At 56.7% G+C, this 25,108-nt stretch overlaps 2 protein-coding genes across 6 annotated transcripts; one reads left to right on the top strand and one right to left on the bottom strand.

Annotated features, from left to right (window-relative positions):
- Positions 1–4,439: 4,439 nt before the first annotated feature.
- On the top strand, positions 4,440–13,846 carry HHATL (hedgehog acyltransferase like). 5 transcript variants are annotated; one of them, XM_065933123.1, is made up of 12 exons: positions 4,440–4,658; positions 6,377–6,495; positions 6,911–6,978; positions 7,515–7,628; positions 7,886–8,080; positions 8,429–8,638; positions 8,879–9,050; positions 9,534–9,678; positions 9,800–9,835; positions 12,692–12,893; positions 13,294–13,435; positions 13,621–13,846. In XM_065933123.1, exons 2-12 carry the CDS (start codon positions 6,390–6,392, stop codon positions 13,743–13,745), a joined length of 1,515 nt encoding a protein of 504 aa, XP_065789195.1. In that variant the 5' UTR covers positions 4,440–4,658; positions 6,377–6,389; the 3' UTR covers positions 13,746–13,846. The 5 variants fall into 5 exon arrangements, with proteins under 5 accessions (XP_065789195.1, XP_065789197.1, XP_065789196.1 ...); XM_065933124.1 differs by lacking the exon at positions 4,440–4,658 and adding an exon at positions 5,775–6,083; XM_065933125.1 differs by lacking the exon at positions 6,911–6,978 and having other exon boundaries at positions 4,441–4,658.
- KLHL40 (kelch like family member 40) lies at positions 11,388–21,172 on the bottom strand. The gene is made up of 6 exons (XM_065933121.1): positions 19,971–21,172; positions 18,312–18,472; positions 17,995–18,102; positions 17,611–17,796; positions 15,618–15,764; positions 11,388–14,642 (listed from the first exon to the last, which is right to left on the bottom strand). Exons 1-6 carry the CDS (start codon positions 21,129–21,131, stop codon positions 14,531–14,533), a joined length of 1,875 nt encoding a protein of 624 aa, XP_065789193.1. The 5' UTR covers positions 21,132–21,172; the 3' UTR covers positions 11,388–14,530.
- Between the last annotated feature and the right edge of the window lie 3,936 nt (positions 21,173–25,108).

Below are 25,108 nucleotides of genomic sequence, written 5' to 3'. Positions count from 1 at the left end.
CCCGGGTGGGCGTGCTACCCACTGCTGGGCAGCTCTGCCCCCCCACCAGCTGCTCCAAGAGGCACCTCTTTTTGCTTCCCGAAGGCTGCAGCTGGTGGGCAATGGTGGCAGAGGGCAGAGGCGAGGCCGGCGGGAGGATTTTGAGGCAGTGGGTCCAAGCAAAGGAAGAGTGTGCCTCCCTCCCCACGGCACAGGGCTGAGCTGGGAGCGCTGCTGCGGGAGAGCTCCTGGCCCCTCTGTGACTGCCACAGGGTCACCCCCTCCACTGCAGTTACTGTCATGGGGAGGGCTGGCTCCATGGAGGGCAGCCACATCTCTGCTCACAGGGGCCCACACAGACACAAACACACACAAACCCCTGGACTCGGGAGTATGAATCATATGTATACACATGTGCCAACAGATGGTGCTGACTCCACAATCATAGGTCCCACCTGGCCATTTCCCTTCAGTGGCATCAGAGAAAAACCTCCTTCCCAGGAAACCTGAGGGGCCCTTCATCCTGACTGCCTTCACTACACTTGCTGAGGTCTCTAGACCTGTCACCCCATGCAGGGTTGAGGCTCCGAGCAGGGGGGCCAGCATGGACTCCCTCCTCAGCCCCATCCTTGAAGAAGGGCTCCAAGAGACAGGGTCCAGGAAGCTGCGGATGGCTTTCCCTGAGGAGGGGGTTTTCACAGTATGTACGCCGCCTATGTGAGTCACTGCACAAGTGACACAAGTGACTGGTCTTCTCTAGCAGGAATGTACATCTACCTCTACACACACACACACACACACACACACACACAGGGGCTACTGGTCTTCTCTAGCAGGAATGTACATCTACCTCTACACACACACACACACACACACACACCCCACACACACACACCACATACACACACACACACACACACACACACACACACACACACACACACAGGGGCTAGCTTAAAGGTCTGCTCCACTCAGCAGAATCCCTCTTCAGGACTCCCTGAATTAAAAGGTGCCAAGTGCTGGCGCAGTGGCTGGCACACAGTAAGCACTCAATAAAAGTCAGCCCTCAGTATCTCCTCTATTAGTTCCACAAATACTTGTCAAGCAGCTCCTCTGCCCCAGGTAAGGGGGCGCCAGGTAAGGCAGACTTGGCCCCTGAGATCCTGGAAGCCCCAGACCAGCTGGGGAGACAGATTCCCAGGCCACCATGTACCCAGCCAGCTGGCCATCAAGTAGTCACCGAAGGCCAAGAGCATGCCAGCCTCTCCAGGCCTGTTAGGGGCCCAGAGGTGAACCTGACTTGCTGCCGCCTTTAGAGAGCTGCTGGTCTGGTCAAAGAGGCGTGGGAAACGGAGGGCCCTGATGGAGCAGGAAGAGGTGGGGCGGGGTGGGGGGAGGCAGAGACAGAAAACCGCACCTCAGAGCCTCCCACCTTCCCTCTGGCTTCCAGGGTCATTGCCCAGGTCTGAGTGGGACAGGGGCCATCCTTCTGCTCTCCCTAGGTATGGATGGGAGAGGGTGGAAGGGGAGGGCCCAGGAGAAGAAAGTGTTGTCAAAAGGGACAAGGATGGGGCCCTGAAGGATCTAACTCAGGTGGGCTGGGTGGGGAGTGGACCAACCTGGTATGTCCAGGTGAGTGCCCTGAGCAGCAGTGCCTGTCCCTGAGGAGGACCTCCCCAGCCCTCAGGCAGGTGGGCAGCCGGTCGGCTGGACTTTTCTCTCACAGATGGGAACACTGAGGTCCCTGCCCAGAGCCACACGGTGGTGGGAATAGGAGACAGGTGCCCGGAGAGTGCAACAAACAAAGAGGCCGAGGATGGAGAGACCTCACGTGAGGACTGTCCCTGGCCGGACCTTGGTCTGTGGGCCTGGGTGCTCAGGTTCCAACACTGACAGGTGACACCTGGTTGGGCCATGGGTGTGGCTTGGCCACTGTCCCTGTCGGGGCCTCTGGGGCACCAGAGCTGAGCTGAATACGGTTGCAGTCTGGCTCAGGCTGATTCAAGCCCCAAACACATTCCACTGCCCCTGGCCCTCCGGAGGACTCCTCCGGGCCCCCATACCCCTCCTCCAGCGAGACCACAGCCACCATACAAGGAAGCATCTGCCCACCCGCTCCATCTTCACAGGCACTGCCTGCACATATACCCTATCTCCTACAGTCCCTGAGCCTTACACACACACACACATACACATGCCATAAACAACATACCACACACACATACTTTCCCCAAATTTTTACTAAGAGCAGCAACCAGAAACAAATAAAAAGGACTCTGACACTTGAGAGAATTGGCCCCCTGCCCATCTTTCCCAGTGGCCCTTGCTGATCTTAAGTCAGTCACTTCCTGCCCCTCATTTTGTGGGTGCCAGGCGCCCTCCCCTTGGCATCCCTCATGCAGGGAGGAGCTGGCCTCAGGCTGTCTAACCCGAGGTCCAAAAGGCCTCCCTAGCCCCCCACCCACCTGCTGTCCACCCCATCCAAGCTCCCGACAGACTCCACTGTGCAGGGCTCACCTAGTGGACCTCCTGCTGTGTGTGAGTGCTGCCTGTCCGGGCCTCTGGAATGAGCGAGGGGTCACCACCTCTATTAACAGCTTCTCTCTATGAGCAGCCCAATGAGCCAGGCCCTGGCCATGGAGGGAGTCGTCAAATCCCCCCCAAGAATCCAGTGAGATCAGGGCCGGCAGGGTGCCCATTTACAGATGCCCATCTGAGGCTCAGAGAAGTGGATCGCCAGCAAGGTGGAGCTCAGGCTCAAGTCGGGCCAGCTGCACCTGGGTTCTTAATGGTGAAGCCAGACCACCCCATCTGCTCCCCAGAGTCGTTCTCTTTGAGACTTACAAGGGCACCAGCTGGATGGCTGGCCCAGGCTGGTCTCAGCCAGCACGGGTGTGCGTGTGCCGGGTTCCTGCCCCTGCAGGGCAACCAGTTCCAGAAGCTTATGCAGTTGGCCCAACAGCTGATTCTAACCTCCTCGTACGTCAGTTTCCTTTTCTGTCAACTAGGAAAAATGGTAACCACCCTTCCCAAGGGATTGTGGTGACATTAAAAAGAGTTAAACCATGTACGGTCTTACAACCATGCCTGGCTACCGTGATTAACTTGTTTCTCCTCTAACCATCACTGCCTCTACGTCGGGACTCTGTTGAGGCGTCCCGCCTCCTCCAGGAAGCCAGCCCTAAGCCCCCAGCCTGGCTTAGGCACCCTTGCCTGATGCTGGCCTCCTCCAGCACTCGTGATCCATGACTGGAGCCCCCACCCAGCCCCGACAGGGCAGGAATCACCGCTCATGCTTCTCGGAGTCAGGGACCAGCCACACCGGCCTCTGTGTCACTCTGGGGAGTGTGTGCTGGGAGGCAGCTTGTCACCTTAAGGCACTATGGGAAGGTAGGGGACTCTCCTGCCCGGGCCTTGCTCGGGCCCTGGAAGTGCCCCTGCTGGGGGCAGACGGAGGAGAGCACCCCTCCCTCCTCTAGTCTCACCTGAGCCTGTGACGGGGGTCGGGGGGTCAGCATGGGCTCCAGGACCTATCCTTGACGAATGACCACCACGCAGCTCCTTCTGCCCCCAAGACTCTGCTCCTCCTTGCACGTGCACAAACAGGCCCTCACAGACTGAGATCCTCACCCCAGAGGATCCCAGAGTGGCTGGATCACTGGGTGGCACTGGCCTTAAGGAGGCTGTGAGGGACCGTGGCACACGCCCCAGCAGGGATCTCTCGGGTCCGGCATCCACCCATGTATCCGTCTGACCCACTGGGTGCTGGAGCCGGGGTGGAGTGGCCCTCAGGATACCCCTCTGTATCAGGTTGGCTGGTTTGAGGCCTTGGCTACCCCTTCCCAGAATGAGGATCCTGTCTCCCCCAGAGGAGTCCCAGTTGGCTGGGAGCACTGTGGTCTGCCTCCATCCTGCATGGAGAGAGTGCCTACACTTGAGGACCTGCTGGCACCCCTCCATCTGGGCAGCTCCCCGTGGAACAGGGTCGGGGTATGGGGTTCACATCTCTCTTGTCAGTTCCAGTTCCACTGGGCCACTAAGTCCTCCGCCCCTGCACTGATGCCTGGCCAGGCAGGACTCTGCATGCTAAACTGGACCAGCACAGGGGGCTAGGTGGGGGTGCCCTGAGAATTCACACGTAAAAGTGTGTACCAAAATTCATGCAGCTGACCATCAAAGTGTGTGCATGGTGTGAGTGTGGCAAGGCAGGGCAGAGCTCACAAGCCTGCAGAAGTCAGCGGGGGCCACCTGGAAGGCTTCCTGGAAGAGGGGAGTCCTGGCGAGCAGTGAGAGGGAGACACAGGCTCTATGGACCAGGGAAGGCAGGTTGAAGACAGGCCCAGGTGTCCCGGTGAGAGCCAATGCCAGTGGCCACCCCTTCTGCCCCCCCACCATCCTCCCTGCAGCTCCCTGTGGCCAGCAGCTCTGCAGCACTCGGCTCTGCTCCACTTCGCTCAGCTCCGCTCCAGGAAGGCCACCTCCTCCCTGCCCTCCTCCATCCCCCCTCCTCCTGCTGTCACCACTCACCGATCACAGCCTCGAGGGGGTGGGGACCCCAGGGCTGGACACACCCCACCGTGGCCCCAGAGCCCAGCTGATCGGACGGTCGCACGGTCGGACGCAGGACCCCGGAGCCCCGAGGTGGGCAGTGTGCCAGGGTCCCTCACAGCTGCCTCAAGGTCAGTGCCTGCCAGGGATGCAGCCACCTCAGGGTCCTTGAGATCCAAGGAACCCACCCCAGGTTCCTCATCCCAAACCTCAGGCTCCAAAGCCAGCTTTACTCCAGGTGTACCTGAGGCGGGCAGGTCAGCGGGCAGGGGGCACTCCTTTGTCCACAGGCGGGCCCAGGTCCGGGGGTCCTTCAGGAGAGGTCCCAGGCTGGGGGCCAGCACCGGCCGCGCTCACACAGGCCTCACTGGGGATACCCGGCACCGGCCATGGGGAGCTAAAATTGGAAAGTGGCGAGTGGGAGGCAGCTGACAAAGCTATTTCGCAGGCTCTTCACCGTGCTCCGGTTTCAAGCTTCTGCTCCATTAACCCGATCCTCAGGGCCTCCCTACCCCCACCCGGCCCATGAGAAGGTGCCTCAGCCCTCAGGCCCGCAGTGGAGAAGTCAGGTTGGGCAGCCCCCCGGTAGTGGCAGGGGCAACAGATTGGCTTCTCCAATTAGGGACTCCAGGGGGCTCACTGAGACCACTCAATCCCGTCCCTGGTCCACTGTGTGACCTTGACAGGTCCCTGCCCCTCTCTGGTCCATGACCCCTCCATCACTGCAACAGGGAGAATGCTGACTTTAGTGGCCTAGAAGAGCTGGTTTCAGAAATGGTGAGGAAGGTTTGGGAGAGGATCTGGGGCAGGAGACAGGGCTATGCCAGCCACCCTCTTGCTCAGCCCAGACCGAAAAGATGCCTAGACACGTTCCTCCGCTTAATTTGGGCCCTGAGCCTGTCACCCACAGGGCCCCTGGGAAGGTCCTGGTTTAGGTTGGAGCAGGATACAGAGGGCACAGGCTCTAACTGAGGTCCCAGAGATGACCCAGAAGGACTCCAGGGGATGAGCTAGGCCCTGGCAGGAGGGAGTGGCCAGGCTCACCCTAAGCCTAAGACTGGTCAGCACCTTGAGCAGGGGCCAGCACACTCCCTGGTGTCTGCCTGGGCCAGCCTAGCCCCACACCCACTACTCCAGGGCACCTCTTCAAATAGCACTCCTCCAGCCAGCTTCCAGGGCCTGAATACACAGAGCACTGAGAGAGTGGGCCGGTGTGGCCACGGGGGTGGCAGGCTGAGGCCCAGGGGCTGGGGGAGGTAATGGGGGTCAGTGAGAAGCCAGAGGCTGAATGAGAGGGATGGAGGCTTGGTGCTAGGGCAGGACCTGCCAAGGTCCTGGGAAGTAAAGGCAGCTCAGGAGCAGGTAGGGAATCACAGAAGGGTGCCCTGAGGAGGTGGGTTTTGTCGGAAACTGTGGGAGATTTACTGAGAGGAGTGCGGACCCTGGGGGCCAGAAATACAACTGCGGTGATGCAGAGGGAATTTCTCCACATGAAAGTCATCTGAGACCTTGGAGGAGCAGTTTGAGCAGAGGGTGGGGACCGGTCCACCTGAAAGGTATGGTGGAGTGAATGAAGGTGAAGAAGGCAGGCTGAGAGTGAACAGAATGTTTTCAAGAGCCTTCTGTGGGAAGGGTGGGAGCTAGAGTGGCAGCTAGGATGCGGCACCAGGTGGTTGGGGGCCTGGGAGGAGGGGGAGGTAGGTGGGGGGAAGGATGGTATGAGGTCCCCAAGGGGCAGGAAAGGCAGTTTCTCTTCAGAGTGGGATACCACCACCTCAGTGAGGGGCCAAGAACTACACGAGGCAGTGCTGGGGGGTTTCAGGGTCCTCACCGGATCTTTCTCCCTCAGCCCCATCCAGGCTATGGGCATCAAGACAGCGTTGCCCGCGGCAGAGCTAGGCTTGTACTCCCTGGTGCTGAGTGGGGCCCTAGCCTATGCTGGCCGGGGCCTCCTTGAGGCTTCACAAGGTAACAGCTGGGCCCGGGGCAGAGGGGTGGGACCCTTCTTCCCCTGGGCTTCTCAGCAAGTTTCTCTGCCCAGCAAGGTAGAAACTTAAGAAGCCCCAGACTCAAGGGTAGTCCCTAGGCCCTAAGCAGGGAAGGGGTCGGGGTGGGGGGGTGTTGAGCCAAATGCAATCATAGGGAGATTGAAATGCAGAAGAATCAACAGAGACCTGGACAGAGCCAGAGCGACAGAAACAGGGAGGCTCAGATATCCGGGAATACAGAGACCTGGCCCCAGACACACAGCGAGACCTAGAGAGGATCAAAGGCAGAGACAGACCCAGACCGTCTCTCCTCTCCCTAGGGTGGCATCAGCCTTGCTATAGAAGCAGGTATGGGTGTGAAGGGACCCCTCCCTGAGGCCACACTCTGTTCTCAGATGGGGCCCACAGGAAGGCCTTCCGGGAGTCTGTGAGACCCGGCTGGGAGTACATTGGTCGGAAGATGGTAGGTTCCTCACACCTCGGGGTACCTAACCGGGGTCCCTGATCCCGGGCACACCTTTCCTGTCCCAAACCTTTCTTGATTCTCCCCTGTTCCCAGTGGTCCCACATAACAAGAGGGCTCTCAGTGGGGAGGGTCCCTGGCTTGAATTTTAGCAGCCTCAATTCCTCCAGTGGCCCCTCCTCTGTCCTCCTGGGGTCACATCAAGTCTGCCCAGACCCTGCTCACTTAAGAAACAACTCGAGGCATGCTTCAGCAGGGCCTCCAGCACCATAATCCCCAGAACACTGCGATAATGGCAGAATGTCAGGCAAGGTGCTGGGCAGAGGGGGAGCTCTGAGGAGCAGGGCAGCCCATATGGTGCCCCTCATTCCTCTCAACCTATCTTCTGGGTACTTGCCACAAGAGGGGAAGGCAGGGACCTTCTGCCACTGCTCTCCTCTAATGTATAAGAAGGCTCTGGGAGTGGGGAAGGTGCTGGGACCCTGACCAGCCCACTCTGCCTCCACCCCACCTTAACCTGCCGGGACCTGCCCCAGGATGTGGCTGACTTCGAATGGGTCATGTGGTTCACCTCCTTCCGCAATGTCATCATCTTCACCCTCTCTGGACACGTGCTATTTGCTAAACTCTGCACAATGGTTGCCCCCCAGGTGAGCTGGACCTGAGCCACCCCAGCCTCCCCCTCCCTTTCCCCTCGCAAGGGTTGTGGGAAGGCCATCCTGGGGTCCCACTTCCACTTACTTGAAGAGGTAACTGAAGCCTTCTCCAGTGGCAACCCACTCCAATATTCCTGCCTGGAGAATTCCACAGACAGAGGAGCCTGGCGGGCTACAGTCCATGGGGGCGCAAAGAGTCAGACACAACTGAGCAACTAACACTTTCACGTTCACACTTCCCCTGTCCACAGCTCCGCTCCTGGATGTACGCTGTGTATGGGGCCCTGGCCGTGGTGGGCATCATGGGCCCTTGGTACCTGCTGCTGCTGCTTGGCCACTGTGTGGGCCTCTATGTTGTCTCACTCTTTGGCCAGCCCTGGCTCTGTCTTGGCGTCGGCCTGGCCAGCCTTGCCTCTTTCAAGCTGGACCCCCTCATTTCCTGGCAGGTGTGTGCTGGGGCAGGGCAGGGGTGGAGGGTGCAGGGACAGGACCCCAAACATCTTACTCCATCCAAAACCTTGGCCTCCAGAGTCTCCCCAAGCATGTCTTTCACTTTCCCACCTGTCTTCAACCCTTTGATTAGAGAGCATGTCTGGCCCATGAGGCAGTCACCTCCACCTCAGCATACATGTCCGGCTCTGCCCCAGCACTTAACTGGCACTGGGCGGCCAGTGCTGACTTGAACCGGCAGAGGAAGAGGGCAGGACCAGGCTGGGCCCCTGCTGGAAGCGGGATGGGCTTCCCAGAGACAAGGGGCATCCTGGTGAGCCGGCGGCCTATTCTCTCCCATCCAGAGCGGGTTTGTAACAGGGACTTTTGATCTTCAAGAGGTGCTGTTTCACGGGGGCAGCGGTTTCACGGTGCTGCGTTGCACCAGTTTCGCGCTGGAGAGCTGTGCCCACCCTGACCGCCGCTACTCCCTAGCTGACCTGCTCAAGTACAATTTCTACCTGCCTTTCTTCTTCTTCGGACCCATCATGACCTTTGATCGCTTCCACGCTCAGGTGAGGGGACGGACACCCTGTGGGCTCCCAAGACAGGACTAAGCCCCTTCCCCTCACCATGACTGGCAGTGAACCCCTCGCAGGAGCCAGAGGGGCCTGGCCTCCACACTGGGGCAGCCGGGATGAAGCGGCGTCTCCCCTCACCCTCAGGTCCCCTGACAGTTGGTGACTCACCGCTCAGACAGGGCTCCTCCGGCAGGCAGGGCTGGCCTCCCGCTCAGACACTTGGCATCTCCTCAGGTGAGCCAGGTGGAGCCGGTGCGGCCAGAGGGCGAGCTGTGGCGCATCCGGGCCCAAGCAGGACTCAGCGTGGTAGCCATCTTGGCCGTGGACGTCTTCTTCCACTTCTTCTACATCCTCACCATCCCCAGTGACCTCAAGTTCGTCAACCGTCTCCCGGACAGCGCCCTCGGTGGGTGCGCGCCGGGCCCAGCACAGGGACCGGGGGTGGGCAGCCACCTCAGAACCAACCTCTGCCCCCCCCGCCCACCCGATAGCGGCGGAGTTACAGCCGCGGCAGCATCTATGGAAGGGTGGGGGAGCGGGGCTTTGCTGTTTGAAATGCGCGGGACTTGGACTTGGCTTGCCCTGTGAGGCCCGGAGGGGTATCCTACAGAGGGCGCCCCACTCCACTTGGGGCCTAGGGCCGATTTCCACAGCCCGATAGCATCTCCCCAGGGCCAGCCCCGCCCTCAGAAGTGGGGCGGGACCTCCGTGGGGGGGAGCCTCGAGGGGCGGTCCGGGCGCAAGGACCGCCCCAGGAGCTGGTAATTTTCCATAGGGAAGGGCTGGGCTCATCTACCACGCTGGATTTGGGAAGGCCCGGGGCAGGGTAAGGGGCGGGAGGGGATGCCAATGTGACGGCCCCCAGGCACTAACGACCCTCTGTCCGCAGCTGGCCTAGCCTACTCAAACCTGGTGTACGACTGGGTGAAGGCGGCTGTCCTCTTCGGAGTCGTCAACACCGTTGCGCGCCTCGACCATCTGGACCCGCCCCAGCCTCCCAAGTGCATCACAGCGCTCTATGTCTTCGCAGAGACGTGAGTGAGAGGTCCGGGGACACGCCCCCGGTATCCCCACCTTCCCTTAGCCTCTTCCCCCATGCTCCAGAGCTGGGCGCCTGGCCAATTTACACCTGTCTGCTCTCCTCTCCTCCTACAGACACTTTGACCGTGGCATCAATGACTGGCTTTGCAAGTGAGTTGGGGTGGGGTGGGGTGGGGTGGGGAGGATGTCACTGCCATCCCCCAGGTGTCTGAGCAGGGCAGTGTCCAGATGGGTCCACAATTTCAAAGGTCACCCCCTGGGCCAGAGGAAGCAAGGCGGGAGTGAGGTCGTCATGATAGAGGTTTAAGTGAAAGATGGGGGTTTGGACGTGGGTAGGGGCCCTGGAGGTGAGAGAATGGTGGAGGGCAGACACACAGCAGGGCAGCCTGGACAGGACTTAACCCGGGATTGAGGGCATCAGGAAGTAGGGGGTGATGACTCCCAGGAAGTCGTGTGCTAGGAAGGATTCTAGTTGAAGGGAGAAGGCGGAGCTGGCAGAAGGGCCTAAAAGGAGTGTCAGAGGAGCAGGAGAAAAGTCAGGATCATGGGACACCCTGGAAGCTAAGGGAAGCCCATTCTGGCATGGTGGGGGCAAGCAGGTTGGATGCTGCTGAAGCCAGAGACTGAGCATGAGTGTTGGTTGCCTGCAGGTTTTCAGTGTTTCCCGGGAGACACAGGGGCAGGGGAGGAGACGGAAAGTTGTGGGGGTGGGGGGGGTGGCACTGAGGAACTGCAGGGGAGTTCCGACGTGGACAACCCCTGGAAGAAGCTTGGCACTGAAAGGGGACACATAGGAATGGCTGAAGGGAGAAGTAGGTGTTTTAAAGACAAGAAATAATGAGACATACTTGGGTGCTGAGAGGAATTATTCAGTAGAGGGGAAGAAGTTGGCAATGTTGGATAGAGGGGTGATTGATGGAGGGAGGTCCCTGAGAAGGGAAGAGGCAATGGAACCAGTGCCAGGCAGAGGTCTGGCTTTAGGACAGGGAGGAGGAAGAAAAGCCAGTGTGGATGTAGAAGAAGGGTGGGTGAGTGTGGAAAGGTGAGGGATTCCTCCTGAAGGCTTTGATTTTCTCTGTGAAATAAGAGGCAAGGTCATCTGCTGAAAGCTGTTTGTTTGGGGATGGAGGGAGGCAGCATCTATGTGCCTCCCTTGTTTAGGTCATCACACACCCACTCATACCTGCCGGAGAGATGAAGGTGGAGTAGCCACTGCAGAGCCTGGGAGAAGAAGCTGACTAGAGAAACTTTGACACTGACAGCCCAGATAGTGTGGGAGGTGGTGGATTTATGGATTCTAATATGTCAAGGTGTGGGATTCTTCCCATAAGGGTTTAGTTTCTAGGGTGAAGGTGAGGAGGAAGTGGGTGATTTGGGCTTTCCCAGATGGGTGAGAAAGAAGAAGTGAGGGAGAAGGGTTTTTAGGTTATTTGTGATGATGACTCATTGAATATAAGCCTGTTGAGAAAGGTGGTAAAAATAGAATGGCATCAGGAGATGAGGAAGGTAGGGGGAGTCAATGAGATTGAAGAAGTGGAACTAGGGAGACAGATCAGTCCCTAGTGGGGCTGGGTGAAGGATGGAAATCAGGAAGAAGTAAAAGAAGTGGTGAAAAATTTGGGGTGTGGCCATGGGAGTGGGTGACTGGAGTGGAGTGGAGAAGAAGTCACTGGAAATGAGGTCAAGTAACAGAGACACTAGCTATGCAACAGGTCTTCAACCAAATTTATTTAACAAATATTTATTGAGTATCTATCTACTGTGTGCCAGGCACTCACTGTTCTAGGCTCTGGGGATATAGTTGTGAACATCACAAAGACCCTGAACTCATGGTAGTTACAGTCTAGTGGGGAAAAATAGACCATAAACAGGTAAAAAAAAAAAAAAAAGAGAGAGAGAGAAAGATAATTTTAGAGAGTGGTAAGTGTTATGAAGAAAATAAAATAATGTAATGGGATAGACTCTTCTTTAGTTGGGGTCTAGGCAGGCCTCTGTAAGATGAACTGAGACTTGAATGATAGGAAATGTGGGGGACAGATTTCCAGGCAGAGAGAAAAATAGGTACAAAGGCTTCAAGACAGGAACCAGCTGTGTGTCTCCGAGTGTCAGAAAGACTGGTGAAGGGGAAAGCACAGTGAATGAGGCGGAGAATGGTGGGTGACGAGGTCAGGGAGGGAGGCAGAAACCAGACAACGTGGGATCTTCTAGCCATAGGAAGGTGGTTGAGTTTAACTGTAATGAGGAGCTATTGAGGGAGGGTATAATTGTGGAAGTGAGGTAATCTGGGTTACACTCTTAAAAGACCTGCCTTGACAGGGAAGCCTGGCATGCTGTAGTCCATGGGGTCGCAGAGAGTCGGATGCAACTGAGCAACTCAACAACAGAAGCTGCTGTGTGGAGAGTGGACAGTAGAGGGCAGAGGCAGAAGCAGGGAGACAGCTTAGGTCCCTGCAATAATCTGTGTAAGAGGAGATGATCGCCTGGACTCGAGTGGTGTTACTGGAGGCATGAGTAGTGCTCAGGACTGAGTGGAGGCTGTAGAATTTGCTCACTTGGATGTGAGTGGAGAGGGGAATTGAGAATCCAAGATGGCACGAAGAGTTCTGGCAGCAACGGAATGGATGGTGGTGTCATTGAGATGGGAATGAAGCAGGTTTGGGCAGGGATGAGGGAGTCCGTCATTCATATGAGGTGTCTGGTAACAGTTGGATTTATGAGTCAGGAGATACATTTGGGGCTCATCAGCATAGAGATGGCATTCAGAGTCTTGGGTGTGGATGAGATCACTTGAAGAAGGAAGGTAGCTGGAGAGGACGGGAAGTTCAAGGCTGAGCCCTCCATATTTTGAAGTTGGATAGAAGAGGAGCAGTCACCTGAGGCCCAGGATGTTGAATATGCCCCGGGTGATAGTGTTGAGGAAGCTGCCCCACTTTGTGTATCCTTTGCCCACCTCCCACCTTCCTTTTCCTACACTCCCATTGGTCCCCTTTTCCACCTTTCCTGCAGGTACGTGTATGACCACATTGGTGGGGAGCACTCTGCAGTGATCCCAGAGCTGGGGGCCACCATAGCCACATTTGCCATCACCACTCTGTGGCTTGGACCTTGTGATGTTGTCTACCTGTGGTCATGCCTTAACTGCTTTGGGCTCAATTTTGAGCTCTGGGTACAGAAGCTGGCAGAGATGGAGCCCCTAGCGCAAATTGAGGTGAGCAGGGAAGGACTGGGGCTGGGGTTGGCTGGGGCCCTGGAGTAGGTGGCACTACTGACCTCTGGAGTCTTCCAGCCACACTTGACTCTCAGTCCAGAACTTTCTCACCACCACCCTCCTGGTCATCAGGGCAATGACTCCTCCTGTGGGTATCTGGCCCTCCCTTACCTTCTGCAGGGTGGGGGCACCTGGCGCTAGATGTGTTGATCAGGTCGTGTCCTCTCTCCAGGGTGCAGTTTCCCATGTTTAACGAAGAGGGAGAGCTGACTTGTGAGTCTCAGAGACACAGGCATATCCTAGGATCCTGTGGCATGTGGGCAAGGCCTCTGACTTATTGTATCCTCTTTTCCCCTGGGCCTCTTGCCTCACTCTGCCAATGTTTTCCTGGACCAAGCAGACCTCTCTGTCAGAGCAGATGTCCCGCAGGGTCCGAGCCGTCTTCGGGGCCATGAACTTCTGGGCCATCGTCATGTACAACCTTGTAAGCCTGAACAGCCCTGAGTTCACAGAGTTGGTTGTCCAGCGCCTGCTGCTCTCAGGTGAGGGACAGTGGATACAGAATGTGCCCTGTGTCCACTTCAAGAATCGTGACCTCCTGAAATGTCCTCACCCCACCCCAATTCCTCAAGGACCCAATAGGGAGGGGGCAGTCAAGTGGGGAGAGAAGAGTCACGGCGGGGAGGGGGGCTTTGCTCCTAGGACCCATGACCTGTTCCCCACCCAGGGTTCCCCCAGACCACGCTGGCCATCCTATTTGTCACCTACTGTGGCGTCCAACTGGTGAAGGAGCGAGAGCGAACCCTGGCTCTGGAGGAGGAGCAGAAGCAAGACAAAGAGAAGCTGGAGTAGGGGTGGAGGGGAAGCGGGATGGGTTCTGCTCTTCCTGGGCCCTGGTCCAGGCCAGGCCAGATGGGGCCTGGACTGATAGAATAAAAGACTTTTCTACTGTGGTCCGGCCGTTCCCTTCCCCTTCCTCCCGTGGTCTCCCAGCTCCCTGTCCAGGCAAGATGAGGAGCTGGAGGTCCAGGGAGGGGGCTCAAACTCTCGGCGCACACAGAGTGTGTAGGAGACACACGTGGAGGGCAGAGGCCACCGACCTTGGCAGCCCAGCAGCTGAACACAAGAAGCCCCAGGTCTTCAAACCACCTGGTCACTGCTGCTTGGAGCATCTCATCCCAGACTCAGCTGCTTGCTCGGAAGGCACTTTATTCTTCTCGCAGAAGGAGACTTACTCAGGCTGCAAGGTGCATTAGATGGGGTTGCTCCCCGCCTGACAGGCGAGAAGGCTGAGTCCTGTGAGGCATTTACCGGCACACAGCCAGTCTGGGACTGGACCAGGGTGCAGCCTGACACCCCATGAGGTTCTGCCTCATAGACCAAGGACACTGGGGGATATGAGACACTGGAGAGGCCAAAAGTTTCTTATCCCTGCCCGAAGGCCCAGCACTGGGCAGCGATTTCCCTGTCCCAGCTGAAGCAGCTCCTGGGGCACCATGACGGGATGGGATCCAGGTGGGCTCTGCCTCTGCCAAACTCCTCTGCCAGGGACTCCTCCCTGGAGTCCCCACCCAGAAGGCCAGGCCTCTGTGGTCTACAGCATGGGGGAGAGGGCACATTCAGGCCCTCTGGGCAGGTCACAGCTTGGTCAGGCGCAACACGTTGAGCCGCACAGGTAGGAAGGTGGCGCCGGCGGCGTAGGCGATCTCCCGGAGGACCCCCTCCCACTTCTTCTCGTCCTCATTGTATCTGGGGTGGGAGGAGTGGGGACAAGGACATAGAGCTCAGTCAGCCAAGTCCAGGGTGGGACCCAGCAGGAAGAGTGCAGCAGGCCACCCCTGGGAGGTGCTGCCTCCCAACCCCAGGCCCACCTCCTTCCTTTCCATGCTCTGGGAAAGGGGTGGGCACCTACCTAAAGAACACCTACATTCTAGGAAGGGCTCCCTCTCAAGAATTCCACATTCTTTTTTTTTTTTTTTTTTTAACCACATAGCATATGAGGTCTTAGTTCCTTGACCAGGGATGGAACCCATGCCCCTGCATTGCCTGCATTGGGAGGATCGAGTCTTAACCACTGGACCACCAGGGAAGTTCCAAGAATCCCATACTCCTTGAAGTCCACCTCCTTCCGGGAAGGTCTACACCTCCTCAATCCCCTCCTCTTGAGAATTTTTTAACTGAACCTCCAAGAAGTAACCCCCACCACCTTCAATGTCTTGGGTCCTGTTCTCCCAGCAGTGCTGCCCCTAGAGGCCGCCTGCAGTACTGGCATCAATGAAGGTTCACAAGCTGCCCCACAGGGCTGAAACCTCTCCCTACCACCCCCAGGTAGGATCAGCCAAGGAAGCAAGGCACTGAGAAGCTAGGATCCAGCTACTTCTCAATCCCGGTCCAGCTCTCTCCCTCAGGAGGGAGGAGAGAGGAAAAGCCCACTCTGCTCCCTGGGGCTCATTTCTGTGGGTCTGAGTCCTAACCTGGGCATCGGCTTCTGACTGTGACACTGTTGATACCCCATAGTGGAGTGCGGTGCCATGTGTGCACACCCAGACTTTCCCAACCAAATGAAGAGACCCTGGGCTAAGCAAGGCATGTCTGCTGTCCCGTCCCCACTGGGTTCCCTGGAAGGCGGTCAGCTCTGCCCCGCCCATGAGCCTGCCAGGCACTGCCTCAGTGCCCAGCCAGCCTTGCTCACAATTCCTCTTCCCTCCCTGGGGCCAGGCTCACCTCCAGATGTCGTTGAGCTCTGTGGGAACCAGCTCCCCGGACTCCGTCTCCAGAGTGGCAAAGCCACCGATGGCATAGAGGGTGCCCGCCAGGCTGACCAGGCTGAGTGAGCTGCGCTCCTGTGGGAAGGCCTCAAAGGGTGCCCACCTGATGGGAAGGAGGGGGCATGAGGGGGGTGCCCCCATGGGCCTTGGCAAGCCCAGTGACTGTCCCCTGCCAGCATCCATAGCTTCAGCTGCACCCTTCAAAATTCGACTCCCAGGCATCCATTCTGCAAGCACAACCTCCTCTTTCCTGACCGCTCAGGAACACCCTCTGGTCTTCTCTTCTTCCCCATTCTCTTGCCCTTCACGTTTCCCTTCACTGTTCCCCTATCATTCCATCCAGCCTATCCCCCGTGAAACCCACCAGGGATCTCCCCAAGGTCCCGCCTTTGCTCCTAAACCAACTCCTACTGGCCACCTCAGTCACCATTGAGACCATCCTGTGCACTCCTGCCCCATCCCTCTCTTCCTTTCACAGCCCAGAGCCTCTCAAGCTGCCTTCACTCCCCCTAACTCCCGAGGTTGGACCTCCATCCCTCCAAAACCCCTCTCCCAACTACCGGAATTCAGGTCTCTGGAATCCAGGGCCCACAGTACACACCTCTGTTGACATGACTTTCTTCACCTTGCAGCTCCCCAGCCTCACCTCGTGGGTTTCCTTGCTGAATAAAGCATCTGCCCCTGCTGTCCCTCAGGACCTGGGCCTCAGCTTCTCCCACTCACACTCTCTCTCCTGAGGGAGCTTGTCCCCATGGAGTACTGTTAACCCCCAGATCCCACCCTCCAGCTCAGCCCTCTCTCTGCCCTGTAGGCTCCTCCTGGACACCCCCAAGCATCTCACATCCACATGTTCTAAGTGGACTCTCATTTTTCCTACCTAACTTCAATAGTTCCTCAATAAATGACCTCCCAGCCTCACACAAAAGTATCCACCTGTCCCTCTCACTCCCACCATTCAATCAATTGCTAAATCCTGCTTCTTCTGTCTCCTGAACTCTTGCTACTGAGTACGGCCTATGGACCAGCAGCATCAGCATCACCTGGGGTGTTGTTAGAAATACACTCTGAGATCCCTCCCCAGACCTGAGATTCAGAATCTGCATTCTAGCATGATCCCCAGGAGATTCTTGTGCATGTGAGAAACACTGGCCTAGATCTTTCTCTGGTGCATCCTTTCTGCCCCATCACTGCTGTACCCCCAGCTCCAGGCCACCATCAGTACTTGCTACACAGCTGTACCCCTGCCTCCTGGGAAATCCCTAATCTCTTCTCTACATGGTCTGCCATGAGGCATCTTGGTAAAACACAGATGGGAGCTTAAAACCCATCAGAGACATTTCACTACTCTGGGGATAAAGTGCCTCAGCCCACTGGCCATCTCTCCAGTCCCAGTATCCACCAATCCCACCTCCCTTGACCCACCACATTCCATTCAGCCTGACCAAAGCCCTTTTCTCTAATGGCTTGCCTTTTTCCCCTCCTAACTGCCTTGGCACTAGCCTTCCTTCAGGCATCCTCCCACCACCCCTTTAGCTGGCAGAGTCCAACTGGCCTGCTAGCACAGTTTTCTTCCTGACCTCCCGGGGCAGAGCAGCTTCTATCTTGGTTACTGCTGTTATCTCTAGCCATCAGGCCAGTGACCGGTATGAGTCTCTGAATGAGGAACCTGGCATCTCCTGGGAGCTCTTGCCTGCACACCTGGCTGGCCATAACACTTGCCCCATCTTGTAGGGGAAGCCATCTCACTGCTGACCAGAGTAAAGGGGCTAGGTCTGTGCTGATGTCCAAGCTCAACAGTGAAGACCCAAAGTAGGTGCTATGATTCCTGCCAGGGTAGACACAGAGAGGGCTGACATAGGCCCAAAGTCACGGGGCCAGAGGGTTACAGTGGGGACCTTCGTCCCTGGCAGATCTGTGGAAGGGGGCAGGGAGGCGGGAAGCAGCCATACTTGTTGTCCGCAATGCTGTACACTTCGGCTGAGCTGGTCAGCCCTGTGTCTGTGACCCCAGCAGCTACAAAAATGCGGCCGTCGTGGATGGTGGCCCCGAAGAGTGAGCGGGGAGTCTTCATGGGCGCCAGCTCCCTCCACTCGAACTTCTTAGGGTCGTAGACCGACATCTTGTTCAGGCACTTCCTATGGGGTCGGAATGGGGGAGCAGTTAGAAAGGAGAAAGCGGGGTGGGGGGTAGAGCCGCTTCTCTCCCTTGGTCCAGTCCCTCCAGCTGCCTCCCAAGGCAGGCGGGACAGACCCCTGACAGCCTCGGGGAGACTCGGCTTCGGTTCTGCCCGCCGACCCGGCTGCTGCAGTCCCCGCTCCAAGCCCGGGCCTCACCTGTTGCTGCCTTTCCCGCCAATGACGTAGACCAGATCCATATGGGAGAGCACCGAGTGTCCGTACACGGCATAGGGCAGCGGGTCCGATTCGCCCCATTTGAACGACCTAGAGGGGAGGGCAGTAAGGCGCTCTCTGTCAGTCTCTGCATCCGCCCACCACGCAACTCGTGTTGGGATGCACCCAACTTGTTAACCAGAACTCCCCAGACCGCTCAGCTCCTCGCTCCCACTTCACCTGCCAGCCCCGCCCCGCCCCGCCCCCGGATCCTTGGCCCCGCCCCCGATCCTTGGCCCCGCCCCGCAGCCCGCACTCACTGTCTGTCGTAGCACATGACGGAGTCTAGGCTTTGCTCGTCGTCCTTGAGCTCTCGGCCGCCGACCACGTAGATGGAGTTAAGAGCCTCTCCCAGTCCGAAGAGGCAGCGCGGCGACGGCAGCGGCGGCATCCCCAGCCACTCCGAGTCCAGGTGGTCAAACTGCGGGCCGGGCGGCCAGTCAGCGACCTCCCCACGCCCCCTCATCAACCCCTCTCCCCAGCCCCGGCCCAGCGCCTTCTGTCCACCCCCCGCCCCGGGTCCTGAGGAGTCCGGGCCTGCAGGTAGGGCCAGCGCAGCCTGGAGGCGGTGCCTGGAGACAGTGCCCCTCCTCCTCAGGCTGAGGACAGCCGAGGGTCCCGACCCCACAAGGGCCCGGAGATCACTTTTATAGCACCGTGATGGGGCATCCCTTGCAGAGCTGAGGAGGAGTCTCTGAGAGGGAGGCCCAGTTGCCGCCCTGGCCCTTCCCCAGTACAATTCCTGAATTGAGGCATGCCTGCCCCGTTTTCCATCCCATCCCACTACACAGGAAAGGCCCAAATACAGCCACCCACACCTTCAGACCTACAGTGTAATAAGTTTGTGGCCCTGTGCACTCCAGCAGTCGTTTTTTCTGGCCACACTCGCATGGTTTGTGGGATCTTAGTTCACTGATCAGAGATTGAACCCCACCCCACCCCCACCGCCCAGCAGTAACAGTGGAGTCCTAACTACTGGACCAAGAGGGAATTCCCAACAGTCTGTTAATAGCTATGCTAGTGGCTCATCTTTTGGTGGAGTTTTCTGAGGGCTGGGCACTATGCTGATGAACACTTTATAACCATCAATTAACCTTCAGACAGCTTTATCAAGCTAGGAAGTATAATATCACCATTTACAAACAGAGGCCTAGAGAGAATACACAATGCTCCCACCGTGTGCCTCAGCTGGCGGAGACGCTGTCCACACCCCCCAGGTTAACACTGGCACCATGCTGCCCCTCACCCCTCTCCAGCCTGGTTAGTCCTCAGTAAGCACACCACTCACTAGGCTCCTTCCCATCTCTGTTCTGTGCTCACTGGTTCCCACCCAGAAGCACTGCACCCTCCCCTCCATGTCTCCAAATTCACCCAACTGGCAAGGCTTAAATCTACATGGCCAGTCACAAGGAAACCACGTTTGCCCTCTGAGATCCCACTGGCACATTATAACTTGAACCAGGCACCCCACTCTCCTGATCCTTCTTGGGGCTCAGTTTCCTTATCTGTGCAATGGGAAGGGAAGGGAGGATGGTCCCTTTGTTTGAGACACACTGTTCCACATTCCAGTCCCAGCTTCGTGCACAGGTCTTAGCCAGGACCCCTACACTGACCTTGCTCGTTCTCACTGTCCCTGACCTCAATCCCTGCACAGAGTTAGGGCCTCCAACATATTGACCATCTGAAAGCTGACATCTCCCTGAAACTGAGACACCAAAGTTATACATCTTATTGTCAACTGCCTATAACGACCTTCAGCCTTCAGGCAAGTGGCTGTCACTCATCTTCCCTGGTCTACATCTCAGCCTATACCCAATGACATTCCCCAACAAGTAGACACAGGCCTCTGCTGGATCCCAAGGCGCCCCCCAGTGCCCAGAAGTCAGTACTGGCCGCCCCTCCCAAGGCTGGCCAGGCACCTGCAAGAAGTAAGCGCTCATGGGGTCCTCTTTGTTGTCCTCATTGTAGAAAAGGCCTCCAGCCACGAAGATCTGGTTCTCTTTGGTCACTAGGCTGACATGGTTCTTGGGGATCTGGGTCGAGAGGGAGGCACAGTAGCACTCATTGGCTGCCGGGTCATAGGCCACGGCGCCCTCCTCACTGATCATGAAGATGAGGTCCTGCAGGAACATGCCAAAGCGCAGGGTGTCATTGAGGATCCCGGGTAGGATGCGCTCTGCCTCCTCTTCCTCCTCCTCCACCTTGGCTTCAGTTGTGCCCTTGTCAGTGGCCTTGGCCCCAGCCGACTCCTTCCCCTTCTCCTTCTTCTTCTTGCGCAGCACGGTGATGCGGCCCTCGTGGGCATCCTTCACCATCTGCACCTTGCGCAGCAGCTCTGGCTGGGAACGCACGAGAGGGTGGCGCTCCACGCGGCTCTCCAGGAAGGCGCGTGGCAGCAAGCGGAAGCGCACACTCTCGAAGACCGTGGGCAGTGCGCGCTGGCGCTCGGCTTGCGCCTCGGCGTCACCGCTGCTTGCCCATCGCATCACCGCTTCAAACACGGCTTCCTCCTTCTCCACGTTGAGGCCATCGCTGGAGATGATGGCGATAAGCTCGTCGGCTGAGAGCCCTAGGAAGTCGGCGTCGCGGGCCACCAGCGAGAAGCGCGCGCAGATGAAGTCGCGAGCGGACACGGCGAGGCGCGCGCAGTCGAGCAGGAGGCCGAGGCGGAAGACCGCCAGGCAGTTGGCCAGGCACAGGCGCTTCTGCAGGAAGGACACGCAGATGGTGAAGATGGAAGGGATCTGGAAGCGGTGCGCGGCGGCGAACAGGTCCTGAACGCTCGCCTCGTCCAGCGCGATCTCTGACGTGTACAGATAGTGGAGCACCTGGGCCACCACGTCAGGGGACACCTCCTCCAGGCGCAGCTCGCCTGCGCTCTCAGGCTCGGCCAGGAAGCGCGCCCTGAAGTAGGGGCTGCAGGCGGCCAGTACCAGGCGGTGGCACGGGAACTCGCGCTCACCCACCCGCACCACACAGTCGAGGAACTTGCCGTGGTCCAGCATGTCCTTGAGCCCGTCCTGCAGGAGCGTCTGCTGGTACAGCCGCTGCTCCTCGGCCTGCTCCAAGCCCAGCGCCATGGTGGGTGGCTTCCTCTCCGCCCTCCCTGCCTTCCTGCTGGGTCGCACTCAGTCTACGCAGCTGTCCAAGCCGGGCTATATATAGCGCCGGACCGGGCCCTGTAAGATGAGCTGTCTGGCCTCCTGCACATGACGCAGAGGGGACAGCTGGGCTGAGCTCCCCCCCCCCCCCAGAGCAACCTTGACTCAGCCCCCCGGGGGTTCATGGGACTGGGGTGGGGTGTCCCGGTCCTCCCTGAAAGATAAGGGCCTCCCTGCCTCCTCTCTAAACAGAGCGCAGTGAGGCCTTGACTGCTTTCCCTGGTCTAGGTGATGCCCCTCAGGGAAGGGGATGACCCAAGCTCTGCCTCTCAGTCCAAGGAGGGATAAGCCTTCCAATCCCTCAAGGGTCTCCCTTCCTCCAGGCCTTCTGGGCCTTTCTGCCCAGCTGCCCCTATCCTCCTTGGAGTGTATCTCCCTCCACCCAGTCCTGGACACCGTGTGCTCAGGTTTCCCACTCAATGAATTTGGGCCTGGGGAACCTGTTGCCTCAGCTTTAAAATGGGAAGACTTTTCTCCCCCAGCTCGGAGATCTTCCCTAGACTGTGCAAGAAAGCAAGAAGACACCCGAATAAACAAGGTCGCCACTTTCCTGTGGGGCCTCAGAAGGCCAGATCACTCTGTTGCACCTCAGTTTCCCTTCCTGCACAGTGAAGAGACGGGTGAGTTCGATTTTTAAGGGCTTCAGTTCAGTTCTGCTGTGATTTGAAAGCAGAATCACACCGCTGTGTGAGTCTGTGGTTCTGGGCAGGGGCAGAATCACACAGTACCACTCACTGTGGTTCTGTGTCCCTGTCAATACACAGGCACAGGGTTTCACATTATAAGCTGTCAGACGTGCTAGATTCAGTTTTGTAGGTTCAACTAGTCTAGCTGTTAAAACACCCAGGGATCAGAAAACTAACAAACAAAAAGTTACACTCAGAGTTGAATATTCCAGGAAAGCTGTCTATGCTCAGTTCTTCGTCCATCCTAAGCTTGACCTGAGCCTGCCCAGCCTTGGGGCCCCTACACCTGTCTAGTATCTAAGGGATCCGCGTAGAGGTCTGGGGCAGCCAGTCCCAATGCCCACCCTGCTCTGGACCGCTGACCGCCTCCCCCCACTCCACAACATGCACGCACACATCAGCCTCAGCCACCAAGATTAACTTGTTCCCAAAGTGCCAGCGGCTGCAGCTGTGGGTTAAATTTAGCCCCCAAGACACTGGTGTGAACTGTTATGGGGCATTCTCCCATCATTCCTGAGTCACTTGTTTATAACCTCAGGCTTGAGGGGTGGGGGGATTAGCGAGGGGGGCTTAGCCTGGGCCAGAACTGAGTCACCGCCCAGTTTTGTGATCCCAGTGATGTCAATGCCTGTCCCTCCTGAGCAGCGCTCTCAACCATTGCTTGCTGACCCCTCTAGCAGGTCTCACAGGGACATAGCACCTAGGTAGGATCACCTAGAAATAGTCCTATCTTCTGGGAAGGGCAGAGGCTCACCCAGGGCCCTCCAGCCCAGCCCTAGACTGCAGAACATTTCCATCCAGCACCATCAGTGAGGAGACCAGGTTCTGAGAGGCTCAGCCATGTGGCTAAGTCACACAGCTGGCGAGTGGCTGATCCAGGATTTGAAGCAGATCTGCCCACTTCCTAAGACTGTGGGAATCCCTCCCTGCCTTGCTGATTCCAAAGAAAATGTCCGTTATTCGTCCTCTCACTTTCCAAAGACCAGGACAGAAGGTACTGGCTGAACAATTAACTTATATTTATCAGATGATTCAGTGGCATATTTTTAGATTATGATGAGTCCCATGGTGCTGACTTCCTACCAGGCATTCTACTAGAATGTTTATATGTGGCTCATCCATTCATCGAGAACCTACTGTGCACTATTCTAAATGTTGAGGATTCAGCAGTGAACACATCAAGTAAGAATTCCTGTCTTTTTGGAGCTTAACTTCAGCTGAGGGAAGGGGAAACAGCAACAAGTAAATAGTTATACAGGGTGTCAGATGATAACTGCTGTGGTAATAGATAGCTGGGAAGGGGGCATGGAAAGTGATGGGTGGCAGAGGTCACAATTTTAAATGGAATAGTCAGGATGGACTCACTGAGAGGACTATGCTTGAGCAGGTTTAAAGCATGGAGGAGGAGGATTCCCAGCAGGGGAACAGCTTGTGCTAAGGCCCTGAGGCAGGTGTACACCTGTCCTATTTCAAGAACAGCAAGGAAGCCAGTGAGCAATGAATGAGGAGGTGAGTAGGAGATGAGGGCAGAGAGGTAAGTAAGAGGGGGTGGTATCATGTATGACCAATGTACAGACCGGTTTTTTTGCCCTCTGTGAAATGGGGAACCGCTGTTTATTTTTAAATTACAATGATGGGAAATGCAAACATTTCCAAGGAAAGAGTAATATACTGATCTCTCATGTACTGAGCACCCTGTTTCAACAACTATCAAGTCATGAAGTCATGGCCAGCCCTCGGTCATCCCAGCCCCTCTCACTCTGTCTTCACCCAAGGACATGCCCGGGGATCACATGTGGGAGGGAGAAAGCATGACTCCAGGGCCTGATGTTTATCAGAGGGAACTGTCATTTCATTTCATCCTTTTAAACTTTACAGCATTGGGCTCCTCAACAGAAATGCCAGCATCTAAAATTCCGAGGGAAGTCATTTACAGCCTGAATTTTACATGCAGGCAATTTTACACCCAGGGAGATACAGTCTAGCTCTTCAGAATGTCATTCCCGGAAGTGGTCCAGAGAAGAAGGTAAATTTTAGGGTTAGGAAAAAGGAGGCCACTAAGACATAAACCTTTTAGAATTTAAAGATCTCTGCAGTGAACTTGAAGGGACACAGTCTCAGCAAAGAGCGACAGGGAATGACAGGCTGGGGGAGGCTGTTACGCAGTTTCCCGTCTCCTCGTGGGAAGCTGGTTGCACTGTGTGTCCCTAGGGTTATCTTCCTGCACTGCTCCTTGGTTGTGAGAGTGATGAAATGGATGGAACACTCGCTGTGTTTGCACATACTGGAAACCCTTTATGACAAAGGGTTTGGGGATGCAGCAGTGATAAACACCCAGAAACCGAAGTAAATTATGTTTAAAAGAGCAAAAAGTAAAAAGTTATAGGAGAAAGGAAATGGACTCATTGTATTATATGGCTTGGTTGAGATCGGTGTCTACATAGTCATAATAATATAAATACTAAGTATTAATCTAACCTCAAATAGTAACATAACCATGTTGGGAGGAAGGGGAATTGTGTATATAGTGTTTGTGTGTGTGATGGGAGTGCTGAAGAAATACATCTATAGCCAATGCCTAAAACTGAAAATAGGAGGAAAGTGGTGTTGGAGGTATGCTTTCTGTGGGCAGGAAAACACCAAAAATACCAACTGAATTGGAACTGCTCACTTATTGGAAGTTGGAAAGGAGGAGTTGTGGGGGATTGCAGGTTTTTGTTTAAAAAAAAAAAGTTCTAGAAATATTTGGCTTCTTCAACTATGTCCAAATAAAACTTTAATTTTAAAAATAGATATTTTCCTCAGAGGTTCTCTAGAAAACCATGCTGTGTGGCATGGACCGTCGCTCACGGTACAGTGGGGCTGGTGGGAAGAGGTGGCATGGAGGCAACACGCGGATGGACAGGTAGCAGATGGGAAACAGGGAGGCCGAATCCCCACAAGACACCAAGAAGGGAGCAGCCGGGCCCGCAGGCCTATCAACAAGCTGCACTTTCAGGGTGACTTGAGTGAGTCCCTGTTCCCCTCAGGAAGTGGGGCTGTGTGGAAGGCAACGTCCTCATCCTGGGGACCTGGACCCCCTCCCTGGCCAGTTAGTGAACCACCCAGGAGTCTCTCTCCTAGTCCCTGCCGGTGTCTGAGACCCCTCAGGTACCCTGGTATCTCATCTGAGACCCCTCTCTGGGCATCTGAGACCAAGTGCTACATACA

This window comes from Muntiacus reevesi, chromosome 4, assembly GCF_963930625.1.
Source record: "Muntiacus reevesi chromosome 4, mMunRee1.1, whole genome shotgun sequence".
NCBI lineage: Eukaryota > Metazoa > Chordata > Mammalia > Artiodactyla > Cervidae > Muntiacus > Muntiacus reevesi.
Note: the sequence above shows the minus strand (reverse complement) of the source record. Positions and strands in the feature narration are given on the sequence as shown.

Coding starts and splice junctions, on each gene's coding strand:
- HHATL (XM_065933123.1), top strand. CDS start 6,390: ATGGGCATCAAGACAGCGTTGCCCGCGGCAGAGCTAGGCTTGTACTCC. Junction 8,081..8,428: donor ACCCCCTCATTTCCTGGCAG/GTGTGTGCTGGG, acceptor TCTCCCATCCAG/AGCGGGTTTGTAACAGGGAC. Junction 9,679..9,799: donor CTCTATGTCTTCGCAGAGAC/GTGAGTGAGAGG, acceptor CTCCTCCTACAG/ACACTTTGACCGTGGCATCA.
- KLHL40 (XM_065933121.1), bottom strand. CDS start 21,131: ATGGCGCTGGGCTTGGAGCAGGCCGAGGAGCAGCGGCTGTACCAGCAG. Junction 17,797..17,994: donor GGCGGGAAAGGCAGCAACAG/GTGAGGCCCGGG, acceptor CCGACCCCATAG/GAAGTGCCTGAACAAGATGT. Junction 15,765..17,610: donor TACAGCATTGCGGACAACAA/GTATGGCTGCTT, acceptor CCTTCCCATCAG/GTGGGCACCCTTTGAGGCCT.